At 33.7% G+C, this 23,957-nt stretch overlaps 2 protein-coding genes across 3 annotated transcripts in view; one reads left to right on the forward strand and one right to left on the reverse strand.

Annotated features, from left to right (window-relative positions):
* Positions 1–23,957, forward strand: part of didum (dilute class unconventional myosin) — a 140,405-nt gene that overhangs the window by 68,788 nt on the left and 47,660 nt on the right. The gene's annotated exons all lie outside the window — the stretch shown is intronic.
* Positions 1–23,957, reverse strand: part of Hr3 (Hormone receptor 3) — an 85,741-nt gene that overhangs the window by 47,701 nt on the left and 14,083 nt on the right. The window contains exon 1 of one of the 2 annotated variants that reach the window (XM_069040288.1): positions 19,927–19,949. The exons of the other annotated variant lie outside the window; for it this stretch is intronic. Within the exon in view, the coding sequence (XP_068896389.1) occupies positions 19,927–19,933 (7 nt within the window). The 5' untranslated portion in view covers positions 19,934–19,949. Of the gene's footprint in view, positions 1–19,926; positions 19,950–23,957 lie in introns of those variants that run through there. 2 annotated transcript variants of the gene reach the window in all.

Here is a 23,957-nt window from a genome sequence, read left to right on the forward strand (position 1 = left end):
TGGAAAATTCGAAAATAATTAGATTACAAACAACTTGATTAACAGTAATTGCAGATATGTCTGGGCGAGACAAGCTATCGACGGGACGCTCCGGGGGTCCTCCGAATCCTCATCGAAATTCGAGCGATTTTTCGGATTTTGGCCGGTCTCACGTCAGGAAGTCGTCGCCGCCGGCATCAAAATAAGGACAGGAGCGGCGAGCTTCGTGCCAAAATTCTTCGGAGAGTTGAAGATTTTTCCGCGATCCGGAAAATGCCGCTCCTGCACGCGCATGCAGTTTCGATCGGTCGCGAGATATCCCTCACGAGGAAGCAGAGCCGGAGTCGGTGAAAGTTGCAACAGATGATAATGACGGGCCGAAATCTCGCATGTTACCTAACGCAAAACGAGAAATTATAACGGAACATATCGCGGCGAGCGCTCGATCGATCGGACATTTATTAGCGCAAAACTATCGCTTACGCGGCGACTTTTCCCTCGGCTTCGCCTCTTAAGGCCGATTCCCAAGACGCGTGCGTGATTTCACTTTCGGGGCCCCTTGCGTCACCGGCTCGCTTTCCTCCGGAGCCGGTCCTGCTCTCCGACTGCACACAAAGTTCGCGTTATTGGGCTTATAAATTTTCCTGGTGCCTGCATTCGTCCGTTGTAAATCGCGGCGTCGACGTATTCCCCTAAACATATGGTGCAATAGCGTCGAGCAGACGTCTAAGTTCGAATATAGGTCAGGTGCTAAAATTAAATCACTTTTACCTGGGTTAACTACCTCCCGCTAATTATAAACATCGAACAGTGGCATTCCGTTCCCCAAAATCGATCAGCGCACATCGAACAGACGTTAACTCTTCATTAAGTAATTCCGTTTCGAACCACCTTAAGCAGGAACGGCGAGAGCCGATTGAAAATTAATTAAACTCGGCCGGCCTTATTGACTGACTGAAATGTTATAGCCGTAATTATATAGGAACTAATTAAATAAAAATGTTACATCGACTCGGCGCGCCATTGTAAAAGTGTACCTCCTCGAAAGTTGAGTAACTACTGGTGCCATTAATCAATCAAAAATCAAAAAATCAACAGACACTTGACCGTTATTAGACGAGATGTTGTGCTTTTCCGCATGTTTTTTACCTTTCGGTTCAGGTAAATCACTCCCTGCTTCAAAATCTCCGACCGTAAAAATATAATCTGCAAAATTGAAATCCATTTCAAAATAAAGACTGTTTTATTACCGACACGTTTTTATGTTCACTTAGTTTTACAAGCTTCTGACATTTCCTCTTTTACAAGCAACAGACAGGCTAAGTAAAAATACGGAACTGCAGCCTAAAAAACGTGTAGGGCGTAAGGGCAGCACAGTGAAATATACTTAGGGTTAAGTAATGGGGAACAATGACTTAAGTACCAGCCCGTGTAAGAACAAAAACAAAATGTCTTGTGCTTGTTCGGTTTCATCGTATTATTTCAGAAAATTGTTGATAATCTTGATGTTAAACTATCGTGTGTTCACTTACAATTTCCCGTCAAAGTTGGCGTTGAAGAGTCGATTGTGAGCGCACCACGGATTGCGGATCACGGATCGCTGTTTCAATCTAACCTCACATTTTGCGTTGTTTGTATTTTTAATGTGCAGACGGACGAGTGGTGCGTTCACAATCGACTCTTCAACGCCAACTTTGAGGAGAAATTTAAATGAACACCTAATGTGTACCAATTTTGGTTAATTTTGTTTAATTAAATAATTTAAGAAATAGTGAATTTGGGGATCGATCCAAAACTTCTCCAACCAAGTGATACATTTATTGTTATAGAAATGCTGAAAAATGTAATTTTAAAAGTTTGGTCTGTTGCTGGTGGCTTTTTGTGTAAACACAAAAATTATTACTTTTAAGATAATTTTAAGATAATTAATTAAAACATATTTAAATACCGAAATTTTACAATAAAATACAGTAATTAAACAATTCTTATCAATAACTAGAACGAAATTTTAATCAAATGTACACATAAAGGCTGTTTTTTTTTTAATTTGGCGTCGAAGTTGACGTTGAAGATTCGATTGTGAATGAACCACTCGTTTTAAAAACACTGATTTTTCAAACTGCAGATATAAAACACACAACGCAAAAAGTAAGATTAGATTTAAACAGCTGATCAGAGTTGTAATCCGTGGGGCGTTCACAATCGACTCTTCAACGCCAACTTCGACGCCAAATTAAAAAAAAACTAACTTCATTTTTAACTATATTAAATGAAGAAATGAAATAAACACGACTTGAAGGATTAGATTGAATTAATAATTGTAAAATAGCTCCCTAATTTATTTTTGTTCATTCAATAAAAATGCACCAATTAGAACGACTACTAATGGATCGAGGTGTGCCCCATTGTCTCGATTTCTATCTATCAATTTGACTACTCAAAGTCATCTTTCGCCATTGGTGACCTCCAACTACAAAAATGGAGTAAAACGTGTGACGTATCAATTTCACCTCAGATACTCTACTTTTGGTGGAAATGTTAAGTGTAACGGATATCAGTGATAAGGGTGTGTACACAATACTATTTCTTCGCGTTGATTCGATTCTCCAACAGTGAATAAATTACTGTGGCGAGTGGGTCACGTTAATAAATTCGCAAATCTGGACATTTGCAACGAATCCAGACCAAACATCGGTTCTTTCTGGTACCGTGTTACGGATAATCCACATTTGTCAATTTCACAACTCAGTTTGGATAACGATATTAGTCAAACTTCCGTTGTTTGCACTGGTAACGTGTACCCTAAATTAAATAATCATGTCGTAAACCTAATTTAGAACTACTTTTCGAAAATGCAACCGGTGACAATGGGAAGCTGTGCAAGACTTTAAATCACATTTTGACATTTGGCGCTGGTTCTTGCGCAAGTCGGTAATTGACTTGCATATTTAAAAGATATTTAGGTATGACAGATGTAATGTATGAACGTTGTCGAACCTTCGATTGGTGCAACATTTGTTGTTGTTCTGTTGCCCTACCAGTGCGTGCTAACAAGGGAAACATTTGTCTATTGTATATTGTCATTTAGCAATCGTTTTTGCAGTGTAAACTCGCTAATGATTTATTATACAAAATTATATCTTAACGACACTTTAGCGAATTAAGCAAGGTGAAAGGTTAACTCATACATTACAGCGTTATATGGCAAGATTATGACGTACAAGATTCTTCGATTCGTCTGTTCTAGGTACATATTTGGTAAAACTGGTTGTCGATGCATTGATTCGTTAATTTTTTTACACAACAGCCTGATCAACACCGCCACGTAAACCTCCGATTGTCAAGATGTTCAACTTTCGTAATCGATTTAATAAAATATTAATCCGATTAATTTTTAAACCGAACGATTAAATACCACGTAATAGTCACTAAAGCATCAATTCTGTTAATCGATTCGCGCAAAATGTGAAATCTTGTAATGTGTAGCATTTTAAAAATCGCTTAATGTCATTTGAACATTAATAAAAAAATTACAACATCCCTTTCTGATTTCAGGTAAATATCATCGACTCCTTCGCAAAAAAATGCAAACGTGCATCTTTTTAAATCGACAGTTATGTAATAGTAGAGATCGGCAGAGTGCAACGAAATGGAGTATAGCTACAAATGTCATTCTTAATTTAACTGGAGAATTTGTAATTAAAAATGTAAGAGGCGTCGGAAAAAACAAGACAAGAAGATTGTCGATGGGTTCCATTCAATAATTTTTCCAAGTATGTGTTAATTAGTTTTCACTTTTCAGTCGTTGATTTTTAATAATAATGGAACGAACAACATCACAAGGCAGAAACTGCTTTATTTCGTTAGAATTTGAATTTTTAATAATCCAATCAAGTAAATCGTGAATAAATAAGCGTCTTTCAACATTAATAACTGCCAGGAAACAGGTATTCGAAACTTGAACGCGATTTTTTGCCGAATATTTGAATTTTATTTCACACCCACGCCGTCTTTAAATCATTAATAAGTTGCCGCATAAAAAACGTATCAGAGACAGAAACAACTTAATTATTTAGGACTTTTATTAATTTAGAGAAGACGATGTTCGTCCAGGACCCAAAGCTCTTCCTGCTAGACTGGGCGATCAGGTGCAATGTTTACATAAGGTGTTAATGTGCCGTTGCCACATCTAGCGGCTACACAGAAAATACAAATTGGAAACTTTTACCGCATATTTCCTTTAATTATCGCCATAATATTAAAAGCAATAAAATTAAGCAACTTGAATATAAATGACATTAAAGCTTTTTCCACGCAAAATCAGAGCGTTGCGCAAGTGTTTCCCTGCATTTAGTCCGGCCGTGCAAAATAGTATCCAGGTCTCCTCCGTAACAAATTGGTATTAATTTTCGTGGCATGTGTTTAAAAGGCAATTAGACTGCAGTGGTGGCAAGTAAACAAACCACAATTTGGTGGTAACGGTCTTGAAACATACGTCCAATTTAAATAATTTGTTGCGACAACATCGATTGGCGTATCAACCAATTGCGTTAATTATTTATACGTCTTGTACAGTCTTGTTATGAGTCCCGTTTGATTTATGCAATATTTCAGCAATAAACTTTTACAACCAGATAATAAATAAAGTGCGAGAGTGTATTCGCACACGCAGGACACGACGTAATTCGCTTACAGTAAATTACATTATTTTTCTATTCTGGCGGCGTGTTCCATTTATGTGCCAATAATGCATTTATGTGGGTGGAAATAAAGCGGCTGGTGCATCGCGATTCCGATTTTTTTTTATATAGGTCGGGTTCGATAAGTCTCAACGACGAAAGATGAACGGCGGAGACGCAATTTCGTATTTTTAAAGGCAGACAGACGCTGGAAGAGAAACCATTTGGGAGTTTTCAATTGCCTAATTGAATAAATGTAAGGTTTGTACTTCTTCTTGTTGTTACTCTTCTTCTTAATTCTTCTTTTAAAGTGTCAGACACGACAATGTAACAGCTTAGTTCATTAGTCGAATTAAACATTTGCACTGTGGAATTTTTTATAGTTTCATGTTTAATTTAACTTTAGCTAAGAGAAACCAACTGAAAAGTGAATTAAGTTGACGGCAATTTGAATATTTTATAGAATGCAAATAAATGGGAAAATCAGGAAAGCTTGCTGGAAGTAGTATCATATTTTTTTTATTTATTTAGTCAATAATTCGCCCCTTTTTTGATGTAACAGAATAAAATTACACTTACAATTAAATCTACATAGATAAAATACAATTATGTAGATAAACACGTAGAAATTAAAATAGAAATACATAAATAGAAAAAGTAGATGATGAATGACGTTTCACTAAGAAATTAAAGAAAATATTCAATAATCCAATAATTATATGTATTATGATGACCTTATTCAAAAATTCATCTATAGCATAATATGGTGAATTCCTAAAATTTATGTACATAGTTTAAAGCTTACAACGAAACAAGATTTTCTTTAGATTCAAGAGCTGCTTATTTAAAAATTTAATGTCTAATCGTAGTAATAATAGAAGTAGAATTAGTTCAGTCCAAACAGATTTTGTTTAAACATTAATTTGTTCAAATAATCTATGCTTGAGATTTCATTCAAATTTCATCGTCAATGGTAAATATTATTTTACAACTTTGTGTTTCTTCACAAGTAAAAATAATATTGCTGGCTAAATAATGCTTTAAAAAACAATAAAAACAAAGAGTTTTGATTGTTTTAGATTTAAATGTGCCACATATAAGCAATACAAAATACGTCCGAATTTGTTGCAGAGTTTTAAAAGAAAAAAATAACATTGCAAAATTTGAGAATTAAAATAATAATTTGGATTAAAATATTTTCACAATAATGAATCTTTGTTTGAACAGTATTTGGCAACACCTCTGATTGTTGTCGATGTTGTTATATTTTGAAATTTCTAAAGTAGAAACTAAATTGCCATATTACCATTTTAAATACATTTAGAAATAACATGGGAGAATAGTTTTTCTCTTTCTCATTTTGCATAATATGTGATTCGATTTTATCGGTATTTGTTGTCTTTTAAGATTGCCGCTTAATAATACAGTTTGTTGTTTAACATTTTAAATCTGAAACAGAAATTCATTTTATTTTTCCACAGATAAGATAACTGTTACAACATCTGAAAAGTATGTATTGCCAAAATGTAGTGATTGATTGTTGCTCCTGGTTTTTAATCATGAATTTACTGTACTGGGTGTACATTTAATTCATTCAAAGAACATTGATTTAATAAAAAAAAGAAAAAATATGACATCCAAAAAAAATGGATTAAATTTTGCTGTAATTCTTCTTTACCGCTTGTTTTGTAAATTCTTGTTTTGTATCGTTTTAAATCCGATTTGTATTCTTTACTTTTGTTTATTCAACAGAAGCTCAATGAGATTCAAGTCTAGGTCTTGAAGATACCATTTCGCGATTCTCAGCATTTTATATTACTCCTAATTTTTTTATTTGTAATAGTTTTTGCAAACAATTTATATTTTTGTCCATTATTCTGAAATATGTTGCAGATTTCTACTTATTTCTGTACATTTATTTTTCATCGGTAAACTACGGAATTATAATATCGGGTGTTCAATTAAATGTATCCTCACAGTAGGCATTGAAGAGTCGATTGTGAACGCACCAGTCTGCAGAGTAAAAACACAAACAACGTAAAAAGTGAGGTTAGATTTAAACAGCTGATCCGTGATCTGTAATCCTTGGTGTGATCATAATCAACTCTCCAACGCCTACTGTGAGGTGAGGATACATTTAAATGAACACCCGATATAATGTAAAAAATGTCCCCGTTATGGAAAAGAAAAAAATGAAACTAATCTCTAGCGAAGGTTTAATAGACTTAAATTAATTATAAATTGTCGTGTAGAATCTTGCCTTTGAATTTTTATTATTGTTAAAAAAATTATCAGATGTTGTGTACCGACTGATGGAATGCTTTCATACAATAATTAAAAAAAATATATTTGCTCTAGTATCTAGATTGGGAAGTGAGTGGATATTTCGCCACATTTCGCCATTTATTTATTCCTCTGTCAAGTTTAAAAGTAAATAAATTTAAAAAATCCTCCGAATTAGCTGATAGATGGTTCCCAATGCTTTCTTTATGTATTTACGAAATTATTAATTATTAAAAAATAAAAAGTAATATATATTAATAATATGTATTACCACTTTTAAATTAAGAAGTATGTAATTATAGTATGAACTTAATACAACACAGTATTATTTCAGTAAGAAACCATTTGTAATGTAGAGCTATTATTATGTATATTTATAATTGATTATTGTTATTGTATTTAATTTTCTAATTAGTATGTTTATTATAATACACATTTATAAATGTAAAGTTTATAGAAAAAAATTGAAATGATTATAGTCTTCACTTTTATAAAACTAGACACTGTCAGAATTTGAAAATTTTCTCCTAAGTGAACGGATTTTGATAAATATCACCACTTGTCAAAACGAAACGTCAAGCTAATTTTAAAGATTTTAAGCAATTTGGAGCCTTTAAGGGGCTCGTAGAACAAAAAAACGTTGTATTAAATTCGTTCTTGTGTCAAAAAAACTACTATTCCATAAACTGATAGTAGAGGTTTTCTTTTTCATTTCTTCACACAAAGAAAACGTTAGTGCATTATGTTACTAAAACTATTTGAAAACTGAGCAACTGCATCAATTGCTACTTTTTATTTATAGAACTATGCTGATACAAAACATCTGAATCTTTGACAACAAAATCTTTTACAAATTGACACATAAACCTGAACTAGATCTTCCACTATTTTTAAAAAGAATCAGAACTATGATGTAATATGTTTGGCACACAAGAAAATCTATTGATCACTTGACTTTTGTAAAAATGAAAATTAAAGAGTCCTCTTCAATATGTCGACCACGATAGTGTAGTGACCCACCTGTCTACAAACATTTTTCGACCGTCATTCAATAATTTTCCGTTCAGTACTTTTGTTAAAACAGTCCTGCCACAAATATGTACATAGAAAATAAAACAAACGTATTTGCGTATCTGCATGATTGGAGTCATTAACCTCTTTGGCAGTCCAAAAAACTATCTCGATCCCCGTTTTAATTTTAGCCGACCCAGTTTTGGCAAAATCGCCAAATTAAATAATAACTGAACGATTTCGCACAACTACCCTGTATATTCGAGGCGAAAATCGCGACAGCAACGAGTGAATCACGAGTAATTATGTGTAAAATCCGGTGCAATTTTCACGGAATGAAAGTAAAATCTGGCACATTTTTCACCAGGACCATCCATTACTCGGTATTTATAAGAGCGGGTGCACGCTGATGTTGTTTTTGTAAATTCATCAGAGACACACGAGGTATTTTTAACTTTATCCCTGCATTAAATCCGCACTTTTATACGTTTTTCCTCTACACTTTCACGAGTCGACGACGAGCTAAAGACGACGCATTATTTATTTATTGCGAGGTTTTTGTCGACGGCTCACCGGGCAATTTTTACGTTTTTTTATACACATATGAAGATTTTTCAGCGGTTTTTTAGCCAACGACGCGATGAAAACGTCGCGAATTACTGCTAGAATTTTAATTTCAGGACTGTTTCAGAAAGGGGATGATGCGTCGCCGCCCCCAACACCACGGACAAAACATTCGTCTGTTGAATATTGCTACTTGCCACCACCAGATTACAGGTACTAGGAATTTTATGAGCCGACAATTAAATACAGTATGGTTGCAGTGGTGGCCTCATTTGAAATCGAATCAACATTCAAAACTTGCTGGCATTAACTATGGATAAGTGACAGATCACCTGTTCTTGTTTTAATGTGTTCGGTACACAATAAGAAATGTTCGCCTTTCTGTTTTCGTAGCCCGAAGCTCTGAAAGACTAATTTTATTGCAAACTGATTTTTTGCGAAAACTGTCGTTTGCATATTTTTGGACTAGAAACACGACATATATTAGTTTAGTACATATTTCTATTGCTACGGAGCGGTGATTGAAATAGCTCGAGAATATGTAACATTTGGTTGTAGTAATTTATAGGTTTGACCACCCAGTGGCGGGGTTAGTCATGATTTGGCTGCTTTTACTTTTTAAAACCAATTAAAACGTATATAGGACAACAAATTTTGTTTTTCTTTTTAATAGCAACATACGTCTTGTCACAATCGTAAATCTTTCTTTAATCTGCTATCAGCTATCTTAATAGGGCATCTTAATTTTATTTATTTTTCAATATTGATTACACCTGTGACGAAATTTTTGTTAAATTTTATGGCGAAAATATAGACACATAAAACAGACTCTTGTACAACAAATTAGCAACAAGAGATTTAATTGATACTACTAATTAATTTCGTTAATTAGTAATTGTTGATAATGACACCGTTTGGAATTTATGTTCATGGAATACCAGACCTCTAGACATTTTTAGTAGCTGTCATTTCGTCTCATTGGTTCGATTTTTTTTTTTAATTCCTTGAGGCGTGAGTGACGCTGTCGACTATACATACGATTGTGAAAAAAAATTAAGTTTTCGTTTTTGGGTGTTGCGGGTGGTTCCTCATCTTGTCACCGTAATTAGAGTCGAAAATTTTCGTTTACATTTTCGTCTGCAGCCGAGTAATTAGTGCGGACAAGTAAAGATTGGTGTCGGAAAAAAACAAAATAGAGTCGTTTCCACTTAAGTCGTATGTCATTTAGTATTCACGATTGGTCCCAGCCGGAGTCGAGTTATTTAAAAATGCGACTCGAGATTTCAATCAGAGTTTAACCAACAAATCCTTGTTGCTATGATACTTACTTTTAAATGAGATATCAACATATTTGGTAATGCTGTGTTTACCTTTATGATGATGGTATTGGCAGTTTCGCAACGCCAAAATGGAATAGAGAGTGGACCGCTTACCTGTAAAAAAAAACATCATGTACAACGGATGAGACTTGTTCTATTGTATACAAAGTGTTTTTTGGGCAAGATCTATCCCCATTCAATGGGTGAAGAGAGTGTAATTATCACATTAATCTTTTCATCCGTCGTGCGATATATTGTTTAAAATTGCAATTTTCACCGGGGACTTACGAAATTTCGAAAGTGTTTATGTTAATTTTCTGATCAATACAGTGATTAATAACTTTCATTTATCCATTCCGAGAAGCCCCCGCTTAACCCTGCCCATTTGCGCGCCGAACTAGATCACCAACTGTCAAATTGATTCATAGACAAACATCAATTTCTTATTTTTTCCATCTATTTTCCCAAATGAAATCGCACTATCTGTCCTGTCGCAACGTGCATTCGTCAATTTTGTGGCGCTTCCGAGGTGTCAACTGTAACATTTTTTACGTAAAAAAACGTGGAGCCACGAAAAATTCGACAATGGCTAACTGTAAATAATTCCCCTGCCCACTCTGTATTTTTTTCGCGAACGCGTCATCTGGCGGCGGCCGCGTCCAACTCGGCGCGCAGACGGGATCGATCACAGCGCCGCTTCGTGCCGGGTAGACGAATTTCTGCGGCAACCTCGTGACCTTTCAAGGCAGTTTATTGACCCGCGTGACGTATGCGGAAGTGATGACGTCACCTCGACGAGCACATCGACTGCGGATGTTGGCAACGCATGAGTTGCCGCCAACCAGCGTCAGATGTGCGACGACGGCGACAGAGACGGCGATATCGTGAATGATTACGGCGAGCTGAGAATGTAAATAAATTCTAAACTATGGCTATATTTAAGGCCGGAATGGAATCGACGTGTTTGTTGGATGTTTGTCGGGATTGCGACTTTTCTTTCGTTTTGTGACGGGACGACGGACTTTCGGGAAGAGGATGTTCGACAATTATGTCGGTCACGTGACGTGATCGATACGTCTATTAAAAAATATTCGGCGATAGAAGACCGCCGTCGCGGCTGTCCCGGTTCATGGAACTTATTATAAAAATGTAATAATATGGACTATTTTTAGACAGAAATCCGTTTCTAATAAGATCGATGACAGATGACATCTGTGGATATTGACCCCGGCTGTTTGACGCACACCTACAATTGTTTATTTCGCTCACGTGATCTAATAAATGTCAATCACAAATATAATTTCGCTAGTTTTCTAAAAATACAAAGATGGTGTTTTAACGATAATTCTTAGAAGATACACTGAAAAATGCAATAAAATTAAAATTAGAAAAGGAAGTTTGACAGATTTTTTTACGATTCCAGCGCTTCCTAAATATTTCTTTGTTTACTTAACTGAGTAAATATAGGCACATATTCAACGCAGATTAACGAGCAAATGTATTTTATCATATTAAAAATGAAAATAAAATGTAAAAATTATTTGCAACACGTGTGACTTTAACCAACCATAGACTTGGGAAATGTCGTTTGGTAATTTAATACACAATTCGCTCCACGCCCCACGCCTTAAAAACTTGAAGTCTGGTACATATGTACATACAAGATAAGTCTTAACAGAAATATAAAAGATATCTGGCTAATTTATTATTTTAATTTTAATCGTAAAAATGTAGATATCCATTTATCTAAGGTTAATGATTATGATAAAGTAAAATTTAGTATTAGGTATGTGTACAGAACAAGGGTAACAAATTACCAATTCAAAGTCACAATGATATGGAAGTCTGATTTATAAGCTTTGCAGAGAAACAAAACTGAAATGATAAATGAAAGGAATATTTCAAAACAGGTGTTCTTAAAATGTTTGCTCAGCTAAAATACAATTTGCAACATTCATCATACAAATTGGTAATTTATTACGAAGGAATATTTTGAAACTCTGACAGCGGATACCGTAATACGATATTAAAAATAATCTCGGAGTCTAATAGAATTTTTTTTATACTTAATGTGAATATCTTTGACGTTATAAATAATTGAAGGGTGGTTAAAAAATGGTGCAAAAAATCTGCAAAACGTATACATTAAAAATATAGATTGTGAATACTAGAAAGGTTATAATTTGTGTAATATACAAGGTGACAATAAAACTTGTTCTCTCGTTTCTTTGTTTAGAGGAGTAGCTACCTCCTGTACCTATTTATAAAATTTCAGACAAATGCAGTTTCAGATTTTTAATAATTTTTTCATACATACTCGTATAAAGAGACTAATTTTTAAATTGGAACACTGGAGTTGATTCTAGCGGTATAATAAAATATTCTTCAATATCTTAAATTTTTTAAATGAACTAGACAATTTAAAAGTTGCAGTCATTTCTAGGTTTTGTCTTGAATTTTTTCATTGGCAATAAAAAAAAGATCGATATCAATAGAGACCTTGGGAAAAATCTTACCGAAGCATGGAAAGAAATTCAGTATGAATCAATAATTTAATTAACTACTTAGAAAAATAATTAAATCACCTGAAAAACAGTAGATACATAAATTGTAAGAATAACATTATGTATTTGAAAATTTGTTATAAAAATGAAATTCGCATTTGAAGACAAAAAGTTGATTGTTAATAATTAAAATATTTTAATTAAAGCTTCTACAGACTTTCGTTAGGTAGGTACATTAAAAAAGTGTTGACATAATGGATATATGTATGTAATATAATACTAGTGTGAAAAATGCACTTTCTCTAAAATTTTAGTACTTCATGTACAAAAAATAAACGCGTAATTATTAATATTTACAACATTTATTTAAAAAACTGGCTGTGAACTTGTAAACGATCCCAAATTGCGCAACTTTATTGAATCTACACATTTAGTGTTTTGTTAAGATAGTTATTTTTATATTAAGTGAGTGAAGTGAGTGTTTTTTGTGCATGAAAAGGTCTTTTACGTCGAGACGCAGGTCGAGGCAGTAATAGTTATTTGTTAAAAAATTACCGGATAGGGAATTTATTTTTCTTTCATTGGCAACATAAAGGATCCAAGAAGCGACTGTCACGACAAAAATCAACCAATTTCTCAAAAATTCAAAACCGTCGTCGTCCTCTCACTTATTCCTAAGGCGTCGCTTGATAACACCCTCGGCCACTACTGCCATACACTGCTGTATACAGCTTGCGATAAAGGATACAAATTTGCCCGACATCAATATTTCACATTTTAAAAATTGTACAAAAATCCACGACATTGACATTTTTTGCTGCCAACCTAAAATCTTTCATTAAAAATTCCTGTTTCGATTTTCTTGCCTAGGCAGGGAAATGCCATTTGAATGCCGATTTAGTCGTATTTTCTGGACGGAGGCCGAAAAAAGCCTTTGAATGTACAAAAAAGATAAACAAGATAAACAATATTTTTTCTATAATTGCTTTCAAAACTAAATTTTAAACTTCAAATTTTTGAAGGAAATCGAAGTATCAACGCAGTGATCATGTTGCTAGGTAACTATGTATGTAATAGAAAACAGTGTGTGAAGTGAAAAACAAAAAAGCTTAACAGAAAAACTGTATGGTTTCTAGTTTCCATCTTACAACAGTGTAAAAAAAAATTATGTAAGAAAATGATCCACTTCATGCATAGATAATAGTAGTTTATTTGACGAGTTCTTGTGTAAATTGGGTTTTTTTGGCACGAGTGGGCCAGTTTAAAACGCGAGTGAAACGAGCGTTTTAATGGCCCACGAGTGCCAAAAAAGCCCAAATGACACACGAATGAGTTGAATACAACGTTTTTTTGTTCGACGAGCCCCTTAAAGGCTCCCAATCGCTAAAAATCTTTAAAATTAGCTTGACGTTTCGTTTTGACAATTGGTGACATTTATAAAAATCCGTTCACATAGGAGAAAATTCTCAAATTATGACAGTGTCGAACAAAAAAGTCTTTTTTTTATAATCAATTGTCAAAGTGTCAGGTTGGCAGAAAATTCGAAACAGTGAATTTTATAAATCATGTTTGAAACATTGACTTTTGAAATTGTCGCCGATTGTCACATTTGACAATTTAAATTTAAATTAAATACGTGTCTCATACTCATAAACATATGCAACATAACCTCAATAATGATCTAGGGGAAATCTAGGGTGAAATTGAGATAGAACTGGACCAAATGTCAATGATTTTTAATATACAGTTTGGTCTTTTTCTGTATTTTGTGACTGACAATTGATTATAAAAAAAACGGACTATAACTGTGCGTGAATACCAATTTTTTGAATCAATTATAATACCGTGGATTAAAGGTCAACCTTTGGTTTGGCACGTTACTGTTGTAGATACACTTGCAGACAGTTATGGTATTGAAAACATCTGAAGTCTCAGGTTTTGCCGCTGAAATGGCTTGCAAACGCAAACTTAGCAAATATAGTTCAATTATTTCGTCAAACTACATATTTAAAGGTTTAGCCTTTGAAACCTTAGAGCCTTAGACCCTTAGTGCGAAGAAACCATCGATTTTATTAATGTCATCGGAAACCGACTTATCGCGGAATCAGGCGATTCAAAATCAAAGAAATTCCTTTTTGAGAGAATTTCCCTTGCCATTCAACGTGGAAACGCTGCAAGCATTCGGTGCACTTTTCCAGATTCCGCATTATTATCGGAAATTTTTGCATTGTAAATCAAAAATGTTATGTAATTATGTTATCAATTAATATTATAATAGAAAAAATATATTACATATTATTAAATATATACCAACTTACGTTCAAACTCAAATCACTTAAATATCTCAAGACATAGATCATTGCAAATGTCTTCATGAAGAGAATTTTATTCGGTACGTTAAATTTAAAAAGCCAACATAATTTTAATTTAATTTGCTTTATTTGGTTATGATAATTAAAAAAATCTTTCACTAATTTTGAGATAGTTAGGAATGATGACGATAAAATTTAAATTTCTACTGTGCAAACAGACAACAAAAAAGTGTGAATGGTTGCGGAATCACCCAGTGAGGCTATCTGTGAGAACTATCTGTAGTTCTTGAATGTGCTGTAAACTAGGAGGCTTAGTTAATGACGTCGTACATATCGTATTTTGTATTCCACTTTTCACCATCAAAAGTAAGAACAGCATCAAGAACGAGGTAGATTAGTTACAGCTTGCAAGAGCCCACGTTTCGAATATGCATAAACATTAATCAATGCATTATCGTTCGGGGATCGTTAAGATGAGGCAGTACTCTCGGAAGCTGCGTTTCCATGTAAAGAGCTCCTTAAAAAAATGATCGTACACGAACGCAGCCCGATAGCATGTAACATTTATCGGCTCCATCTTCGATATCAACATGCAATCGTACTTAGCTCAACACCATATACAGCTTTGATGGACAGCTGTAAAGCTAACGGTACCATCAGACAACCGCAAGGCAAGCCGTGCGCCTCCAGTAATACCACCAAGAACGGGAATGAGGAGCGGAAGAGGGGAGAAACCCACTACCACGATGTTGATGATGAAGACGAAGGCACGGCGTCAGGCGCGGCAAGACACCGTGGCTATGGAAGTAACGGACCCAACACACACATAACTGTACCATGGCGCTGGTAACCCAGTGCTGGATGGTACCGCTACTCGGATCTACAGCGTGCTTCCCATCATAATCACGCTCGGACGCGGCCGTCTTGGTGTACAAAAGGTACGCCGATTACATGTGCCCATTTTAATGACGCACGTCGAAGATGAACTCTGACCCATCGCTGATGGGCTCTGTTTGAACTCTGCGGACTAATCGAATAAAATGTGGGTTTGTCGTAAGGTTCTTGTTTGTGGATTTTGTTCGACGGACGGTTGGAGTAGGTGAGATAACTGTTCTTGTAAACATCCAGTATGGGACAATAAAGTGTTGAAAAAAACAGCGAAATTCTACACGGATACGGAACGGATACAATGAACAGGATATAGTGACTGGTTCCAAAAAGAGCAGTTATCTAAACTATTGTCCTTTTTTGTTCGTTACTGCATAAATCAGAACTGGTTGCTATAAAAACACAATAAACTACGAAAATTTTGTGGTGCCAAAACTAGTTGCAATTTCTGATTTGAATTTTAGGTTTTTAGATCAGCTGGTACTTTGCACTTGTTTTATCAAAGGTGAAGCACTGTAAAACCACCATGGATAACGTTACCAACAAGTTATTAAATTTACATAGACTTATTTTTCGAAAACGCAAATATAACTTCGGGTTCAAAAGATCTAGAAGGTGAATATTTTCTAGATTTTAGATTTATTGTATGCAGTTACTAGAGTTATAAGAGTAATAAATTTGTGATGATTTCAGAATTAGGTACAATTTGCTGTTAAATCTGGAATAACAAATTATTACATGTTTACATGTCTATGTATGTAAATATAATGTAAATGAGTTCGAAATTGTAAAATATGTCACTTCCGGTAAAATTCTACAATATGTGGTAAATGAAGTGGAGTTAAAAGCAAGAAATGTTCATTGAATTAGAAAATTCTACATTTTATATGGGCAATGTTCAAAGATATTATGCATGTAGGTACTATTGCGGACATGGAATCTTGGACGATTCGATTGATGTAAAACTGGCTTTAGGTGCAACTAACCTCACTTTCGATTTTTGTAACTTTTATCATACTGACATGCCAAAAATAAACTTTCAAATGTCAAATAGTTCCAAACGTCAATCATAATGACAATAAAGCTTGGCTTGCATTGACATTTTTTGAATTCACATAAATTTGACGTCTAAGATTCCGTGTCCGCAACTGTACGTAGATTTGTGTAGACATTTATTATACAAGCTTTTATATTTTTGTTGTAATAGATGTCGCATTGAAGAAAATGAGGAAGGTTAGAGAGAATTACTCTGCCACAAGCCAAATCCCAAGATTGAGAAATAAGCTAGAGCGATGTTCTGCAATTTAAATAGCAAAAATTGAAATTTGTGGAAAAATACACTTCTTTCATAACCATTCTTTTTTAATGTAATTATTTAGAAAGACCAGTGTGAATACCCAATGTTTAGAGTTTCTACCTTCGTCTTATCACTCAAAGGAAATATGTAAGTAATTTTACTGAAAATGTAAGTTGCTACAACTTTAAATTGGTTTATAACTGGATTAAACTTCCTCGTAAACCGTATTTTATTTTAAACCGTGTTTAGCAACTTTCGGAAGCATCTTGTACTAGAACAATTATTTTACTTATGTTCTCAGTTTAATCGAACTCTCTTGTCTGTCAGCAGTAAGGGGCGTTAAAAATTGGCTTGAAGTTTTTGGTTACATTAATCTATGACGTATTTGTAAAGCCGTAGATGTCAAGTGTCATTTATTCAGTGAACGAGTGTGGTGTGCAAATTATTTCTTTGGTAAAACAGTTCTCTGTAGAACTAATCAACGAGAAGTTTCCTGGTGTTCTTAGCGCTACATGATGACTTTTACTTTAATTTACACCAACTAAAACGACTTGCGTTTGTAAAAAAGAGAGAAAACCACGGCTCTGACCACATTTTTTTTGAACGCTCGTTATTAAAATGCGAGGAAAATCTACTGCTTCGCAAAACTGGTGGTAATATTTGTTCGCAGCTTTAAATAAATAAACATTAGGATAATAAAAGTTAGAAACAATTTAATAAAAACTACAAGAGCCTAGTTCAGCTGGTAATTTGTTGAACACATGTGTTGGTTTATTTTCTGAATTACCTTTAATTGATGCCACCAGCTTGAGTTGTTTTTCACAAAATTTGTTAGTTGCAGTGAAAACATGATGGGCAAGAACATTCTCATGATATGTGATAGATCGTCACTTTGTGAATGAGCAATTAGTACTGCAATGTCATTATGAAGTAAATAGTAAATAATAAGACGGTTCATTTATGACGATAATGATCTATATTCTAATCTGCTTCTTAAAAACAAAAGGAAGCGAAGTTTCTTATGAATGAAAAAACAAACATATAGACTCTGAGATAAATCAGATTCTTTTCCAAATATGTAACAATGCGTCATTTAACAACGTATTTAAAAATACAGTCGAATGCAAAAAAAAGTAGACAAAAATTTATTATTTTATTTTATAAATGTGGCTTTTCTAATACTGACAACTTCTCCTCATTATATTTGTATTCGGCTAGGGAATCAAGGATATAGTCGTAGTCAGCTGCCAACCAAAATGGCAAAACTGGAAGACTGGACCAAGCAGCCGAAAACTTCTTGTCTACTTTTTTTTGCATTCGACTGTATATGACGTAAATTCTCAAAGAAGTTTAATTAAAAAAAGTAATATCCGTAAATTAGCATTTCAATATTAAGAGATCAAGATGAAGACACCTTTTAAGAGTATTAAAAAATATGGATTTTTACACTCCACAAACTTTTATTATTTCTGTTCTCTTCTTTGTAATTTTATATTTTTCTCGACAAATTACTTGTTTTGATGAAACAATAATTTCTAAAGGCACCAAATCGATATTAATAACTGTCGTGACTTGAATAGAAGACAAATCAAGCGGAGAAATTGAGACGTATACAAAAGCATAAACAGTTTGATTGCAAGGGATCCACATCATTTTATTTTTTTTAAATTTGCATATACAAAGTGTCTATAAAAGAACATATTTCAAGAGTCCTGTGGAATTCGAATATACTGTATCTGATTTTTGCTCTTCTGTAGCATATTGTGCTACAAAATAGAAAAACAGAGGTTATGTAAGTCCATTAATAACAGGTTTTTAACAGATTGTTGTAAGATGAAAAGTACTTAGAATATAAAAAAAACTGAAGAAAACCACAAGCAAAACAACTGAGACCTCGAAGTTACAACTGGCGCTAAGATTTTATAATTTGACATTTGACGTCAACATAGTTCGACACAATAAAATTATACAGCTGCACAATTCCACAGGACTCTTGATATATGTTCTTTTATAGACACTTTGTATATTTTGTAAAAAAAACATGGCAAAACTTTATCACATGACCACGTATTAGGTGGAATTGGACTTGAAAAAAAGATTGTGTGGGAATTCGGTTTTCGAAAACTGCGTAGGGTGTAGTTTTTATCGTTGTCATTCTTGTTCGATTCAATTTGAACTGTTGGTTTCTTTTTAATATGCTGTTCGCAAGAAACGCTAACACATTAAATTAATACTGCAACTGTAAAGGTTATATTTGAAAAACTACATAAATCATTTTCCGCGAGACATCTACTTTTCGTTTTTCAAATTTATGTGTTTCTATCGTCAGAAGTGAACAAGAAATTTTAAAGTCAACAGCAATAATTATAAATTATTGCTTGTCATCATGGTTCAGTTACTCCTGGCCTCGAGATCAACTTTTTCTCGTTTTCTATTGAGAAAAAGAAAATAAATTCAATGCCAATAAGTTACGATAGTTGATCTAAACTCGAGCTTCGAGATGAGTTTGATCAATCGCTCCACCATTACCGTATTTCGTACTTGTGACAACCGCATTTGTCATCTGTCATCCGATTGTTTTATACTTCACTAGGTAGATGCCAAACAAAGACCGACCAATTATGATCACCGAAGTCGTGAAACGTTGTATACTTCGTGCAGCGAGAGATTGGGAGATTTTAAATTGTAGGCTTGTAACCCAACACTACCAGATGCACTTAGAATACATTAATTAGAACATAATTTCAGGGCAAAAATGTTACTGCTTGAAGGATATAAATTTCAAATTTTACGTGCGCTAGGTATGTACTACTTTTTCTACGTAGAATTTAGTGACTTTTATGTCAACCAATCTCTCGCTGGACAAACTATAGGTTCAATTCGACTGACATTTTGTCGTATTTCCAGCACAAATTGTTCGTTCGGTCGATATAAAAAAATTGACGTCGGTTTAACCCACGAAGTTTCGACGTGTCGGTATGTATGGATTTTTTTTAACAAATGGGATTCAGCAAGAGCGAATAGCTTCGGTCGGATGATGTAACAATGGGTTGATTTAAAGCTAAAGAGATAAATAGCGTGGGCGAGTACCTGTCATCACGGTATTTGAAGGCGAAGTCGACGGCGGTGGTTGCTGTGCTGTTGAAGTTGGAGTCGTTTCTCCTCTAGTTTCGGGAGGTGGAGGAGGAGAAGATGCATCCTCTACCTCCTGCAGATCAATGGTGATGATGTCCTGTTGTCCTGCCAGCTTAGTAATTTATCGCGCGACCGTGTGTATTTATAATGATTATTATACGAAAAACACTATATATATTATTGTAAGTCTCGATAAAATGATAATAATGGTAATAATAATATTTAGCAAGCTGGTAAAAATTTATTACAAAAACGTCGAATTATAAAGTGAATTTATAAAAAACACCTAACATCGATAAGAGATTTATAGATTAAACACCGAATAGTCAAAATCCAATGGACACCAAAAAAACCGAACGGTTTTAGACAAATTGGTGTTGGATCAGTCGATCTGGTGGTTATTTTCAATCAGTCGAAATCAGTCTGAGACAGTCTTAATAAGTTATTATTACGTCTTTTTAACGAAGTTGTGGCGTATTGCTTCTGAATTATTATTAAATTAGTATTTTCCATCAATTGAGGTTGGTTTTTCAGTGTAAAGGCCTCTCTTATAGAAATCTGAAGGGGGTTGTTGCAATTAAAATTCAGCAGTGACCAACTATGGTTAGAATTTCCAAGACAACTCAACGTTCATAAACTATTCAAAAAGGTAACAAGTGAAAGGTACTCCGTTTTATTTCTCATCAAATAAATTGAACACGAAAACACTGACTTTTAACATCACAAAATGCAGAACACATTAGGGTTTAGATCCAGTCCGACTACAATTATTATTCGAAACTTGTAAACACTGAAATTATTTGGGCTCTTGTTGATCAATAATTTTTTAAATCGATTCGAATGCGGGTTACTAGAAGAACACGAATGTTAACTGATTTTACGTTTAGTTTTATCGAGTCGGTAGACGGCTTTTATGCACAATTGTTTTTAAACTATTGACCTGATTATCGTTATTACTTGCCTAAATTGTTTTTTATATTCAGAGTCTATTTTGTAAGCGATGTAGTATAGTTCGATACTACACCGCCAGAGGGACGCCTCGCAGACTGATTTACAAAGCTCAATTCCGATACGCGTCCTGCAGGACCAAGCCATCGCCTAAATTCAAAATTATGCCCACTTTTCACTCTCAAACTTTACTGTAAATCTACGATAAAAAATAAAAACATTTTTACAAATATTCGCCGCAAACTCCAACGAACGAACGGTGTGCGTGTTTTATTCATCCCCTTTAAGATCGTTTAATAAATAAACAGGTGGCACACTAAGAAAATGGTGCTGCCCTATTTTCTAGTAATGCAGGTTTAAGCCGTTTTTGTGTCAACTTCAAGGAAAATGGACAATGTAATAAATATAAGTACCCACATGAGCAATTTTGATCATTGTGAATTATCCTTTACTCCCACGCTTGCGCTATTCAGGATACGATGCGAATCCTTATTTCGATCGCGTTGTTACACATTTACGTATTCTCAAGGCCAATAATAAAGAGAATAGGTAGTTTCATTAGCGTTATTACATATATCACTAATTAAAAATTCTTTGATGATACTCTCACCACTCTACATTTACAAATAATAATTTACGATAGTATCAAAAAATATTTAATGAATTTATTACCTACTACTTATTAGAGAATAAAAACTAGTTATCAGTGAACACCATTTGTAAATTTTATGTTTGTGCATTAAGTGGTTTTCAAAAATGACAGCACTGTTGGTTTAAAAAATAAACAATAACTTTAAATTCTAATGTAGGAATGTTGTGAAATAATTATTATTATATTAGTGATTAAGATCAATTAAATTATTGATGTGATAAATAAATAATCAAAATCTTTGTTTTTAAAATGTTTAAAGTCAAATTTTGTTTTCTTAAAATTTTTTAGCCATAAACAAATTATTTTCGATAACGGCGAATACAGTACAACAAGAAAATATGCTGTAACCTTTGACACTTGAGTAATTTAATAAATTGTTATTGTTCTATGGAACGCTTTTACCTACTTTGTTATAACCACTTGGCATAAGCTTGGTGGAAAACGCCATATCCTCTATCTTTACAGCAAGAAGTGGGAAAGCAAATAGGAAAGAAAAGCTGGAAAGAAAAATAGACATCCGTTTCCGTGGTTGCGCGAGCACTTGCGGAAACAGCTATTTTTTTAATTAATACACTATATCATGCTTTTTTCTGATTTTTTTCTGGATTAAATTCGTTGTTGTTGAAAATGTTGTTTCAGCTAACACTATCTAATTCCATAATCAAACTTTAATAAAGCATAAAACTACATAAAATAGATTTATCTACATACTAGATTTTAATAAATTGAGTGATTTAAAAAAAAATCAACGATCTTAAGAGAGACAAAAAATGAACTTGAAGTATATTTGGAGCGTAAGTAGGTAGTTTTTAAAAAGTTAAAAAAAATAAGTTCCAATATTATCTCCCATTTAAGGCAATAAAAAAAAAAACGAAATGCTAAAATTCAATAAAAGCAGCTAATAATAACCATAGTCGAAAGTGTGAAAAGATATTCAAAGTTCAAAAATTTGAAAAGAAAAAATAAATCGCAAATTATTATTATAACGTATGTTCAAAAAAATGTGGCCACGTGGTCTGGTGCTTTCTTTTGTTTCCGATTTCGTATGGCGTAGCTTGATCAATTGTCAAATATTTCCGGAAACAGGAAGTGTAGGACGAGAGAGTGGAAGTGAACCACTTATTTCAGTAAATGCTGAAACTGGCAGTAATAGAAAAGGAACAGAAAACTTCAGTTTGTCATTTAATCACAACAAATGAAGCTATAATTAAAATGAAGTAATGCATCTCAAGGATTTATCAGCTAGAAAGACGACCTAGTTTAGAAAAAAGACAGAAGACCAGTTTTTTGACAACAAATTTATTTAAACACAAAGAAAGAAATACATTTTCTCCACGACTATTAAAGAATGAACGCCTTCTTGTTGGATATCCAATGAAAGAATGATATAAATTCCACGCCTCGTGTTAAAATATACTGAAATCCACGGCTGTCGACCAATCACATCTCTCCTATTTTCATTCTACAACGGCAGATCGCCAATCGGATGCGCTTGTAAACAATAAGTCGCGCATCGCGTGGCAACCGCTAAACGAGGCACAATTTTAATTGTCAAATATTAAAAATCAAATTCAATTCAATTTTCGAAGATTGTTTTCTCTTGGTATAGGCGTGGAGAAAGCATAGTTTCAACTCGCGTATAATGGGTATTATTCACTCTGATGATTCCACCACTCGCCTACGGCTCGTGTTGGAATTTTCATCATCGTGAATAATAGCCATGATAATACGCTCATTGAAGAATGTACTATTCCATTTCTATTTAATGGAAATATAAACTGGTGAGAAAAAGAACCATTCTCTGTTTTTCTTTTTGATCCCAATAATTTTATGTAACGTCAAAAATTGAACTAATGACTTTATTTAAGATTATAATTTTTGAAACAAAAATATGATAATAATTTACGTACTTACTAGATGTACATGCTCTTCTCATCTGTAATTATATTAAGAAAATAATTTTTGTAATTTCAATGAACCATATTTGTATTAAACAAAAGAGATAAGTGGATTGCTTATTATAAAAAATACACTCGGTAGTTTTTACGTTTCTTTATTAATCATTGGAATTTTTACAAAAGACGAAATACGAGTTTAAAGGAATATTTAATTATCTTTGATGATTGGAAATTTACCGTTTCATGGGTAAATTTTAACATTGCCATATGGCAACAACTGATTCGCGAAAAATATATTTAAAATTCATTTTGTCACCTCAAATCTGGACATGGCATTTCAACAAAAAAAATTACCAATAATACGACGTACGTAGTTATTTACAAGAATAAGCCCTTCCCTTGAAAATTACGGCAATAATACGAGGATTAGTCAAAAATTCATAACGACATGTTCTCACTTGTCTTAGTCACATTATTGCCAGTAATTA

This window comes from Tenebrio molitor, chromosome 2 (genome assembly GCF_963966145.1).
Source record: "Tenebrio molitor chromosome 2, icTenMoli1.1, whole genome shotgun sequence".
NCBI lineage: Eukaryota > Metazoa > Arthropoda > Insecta > Coleoptera > Tenebrionidae > Tenebrio > Tenebrio molitor.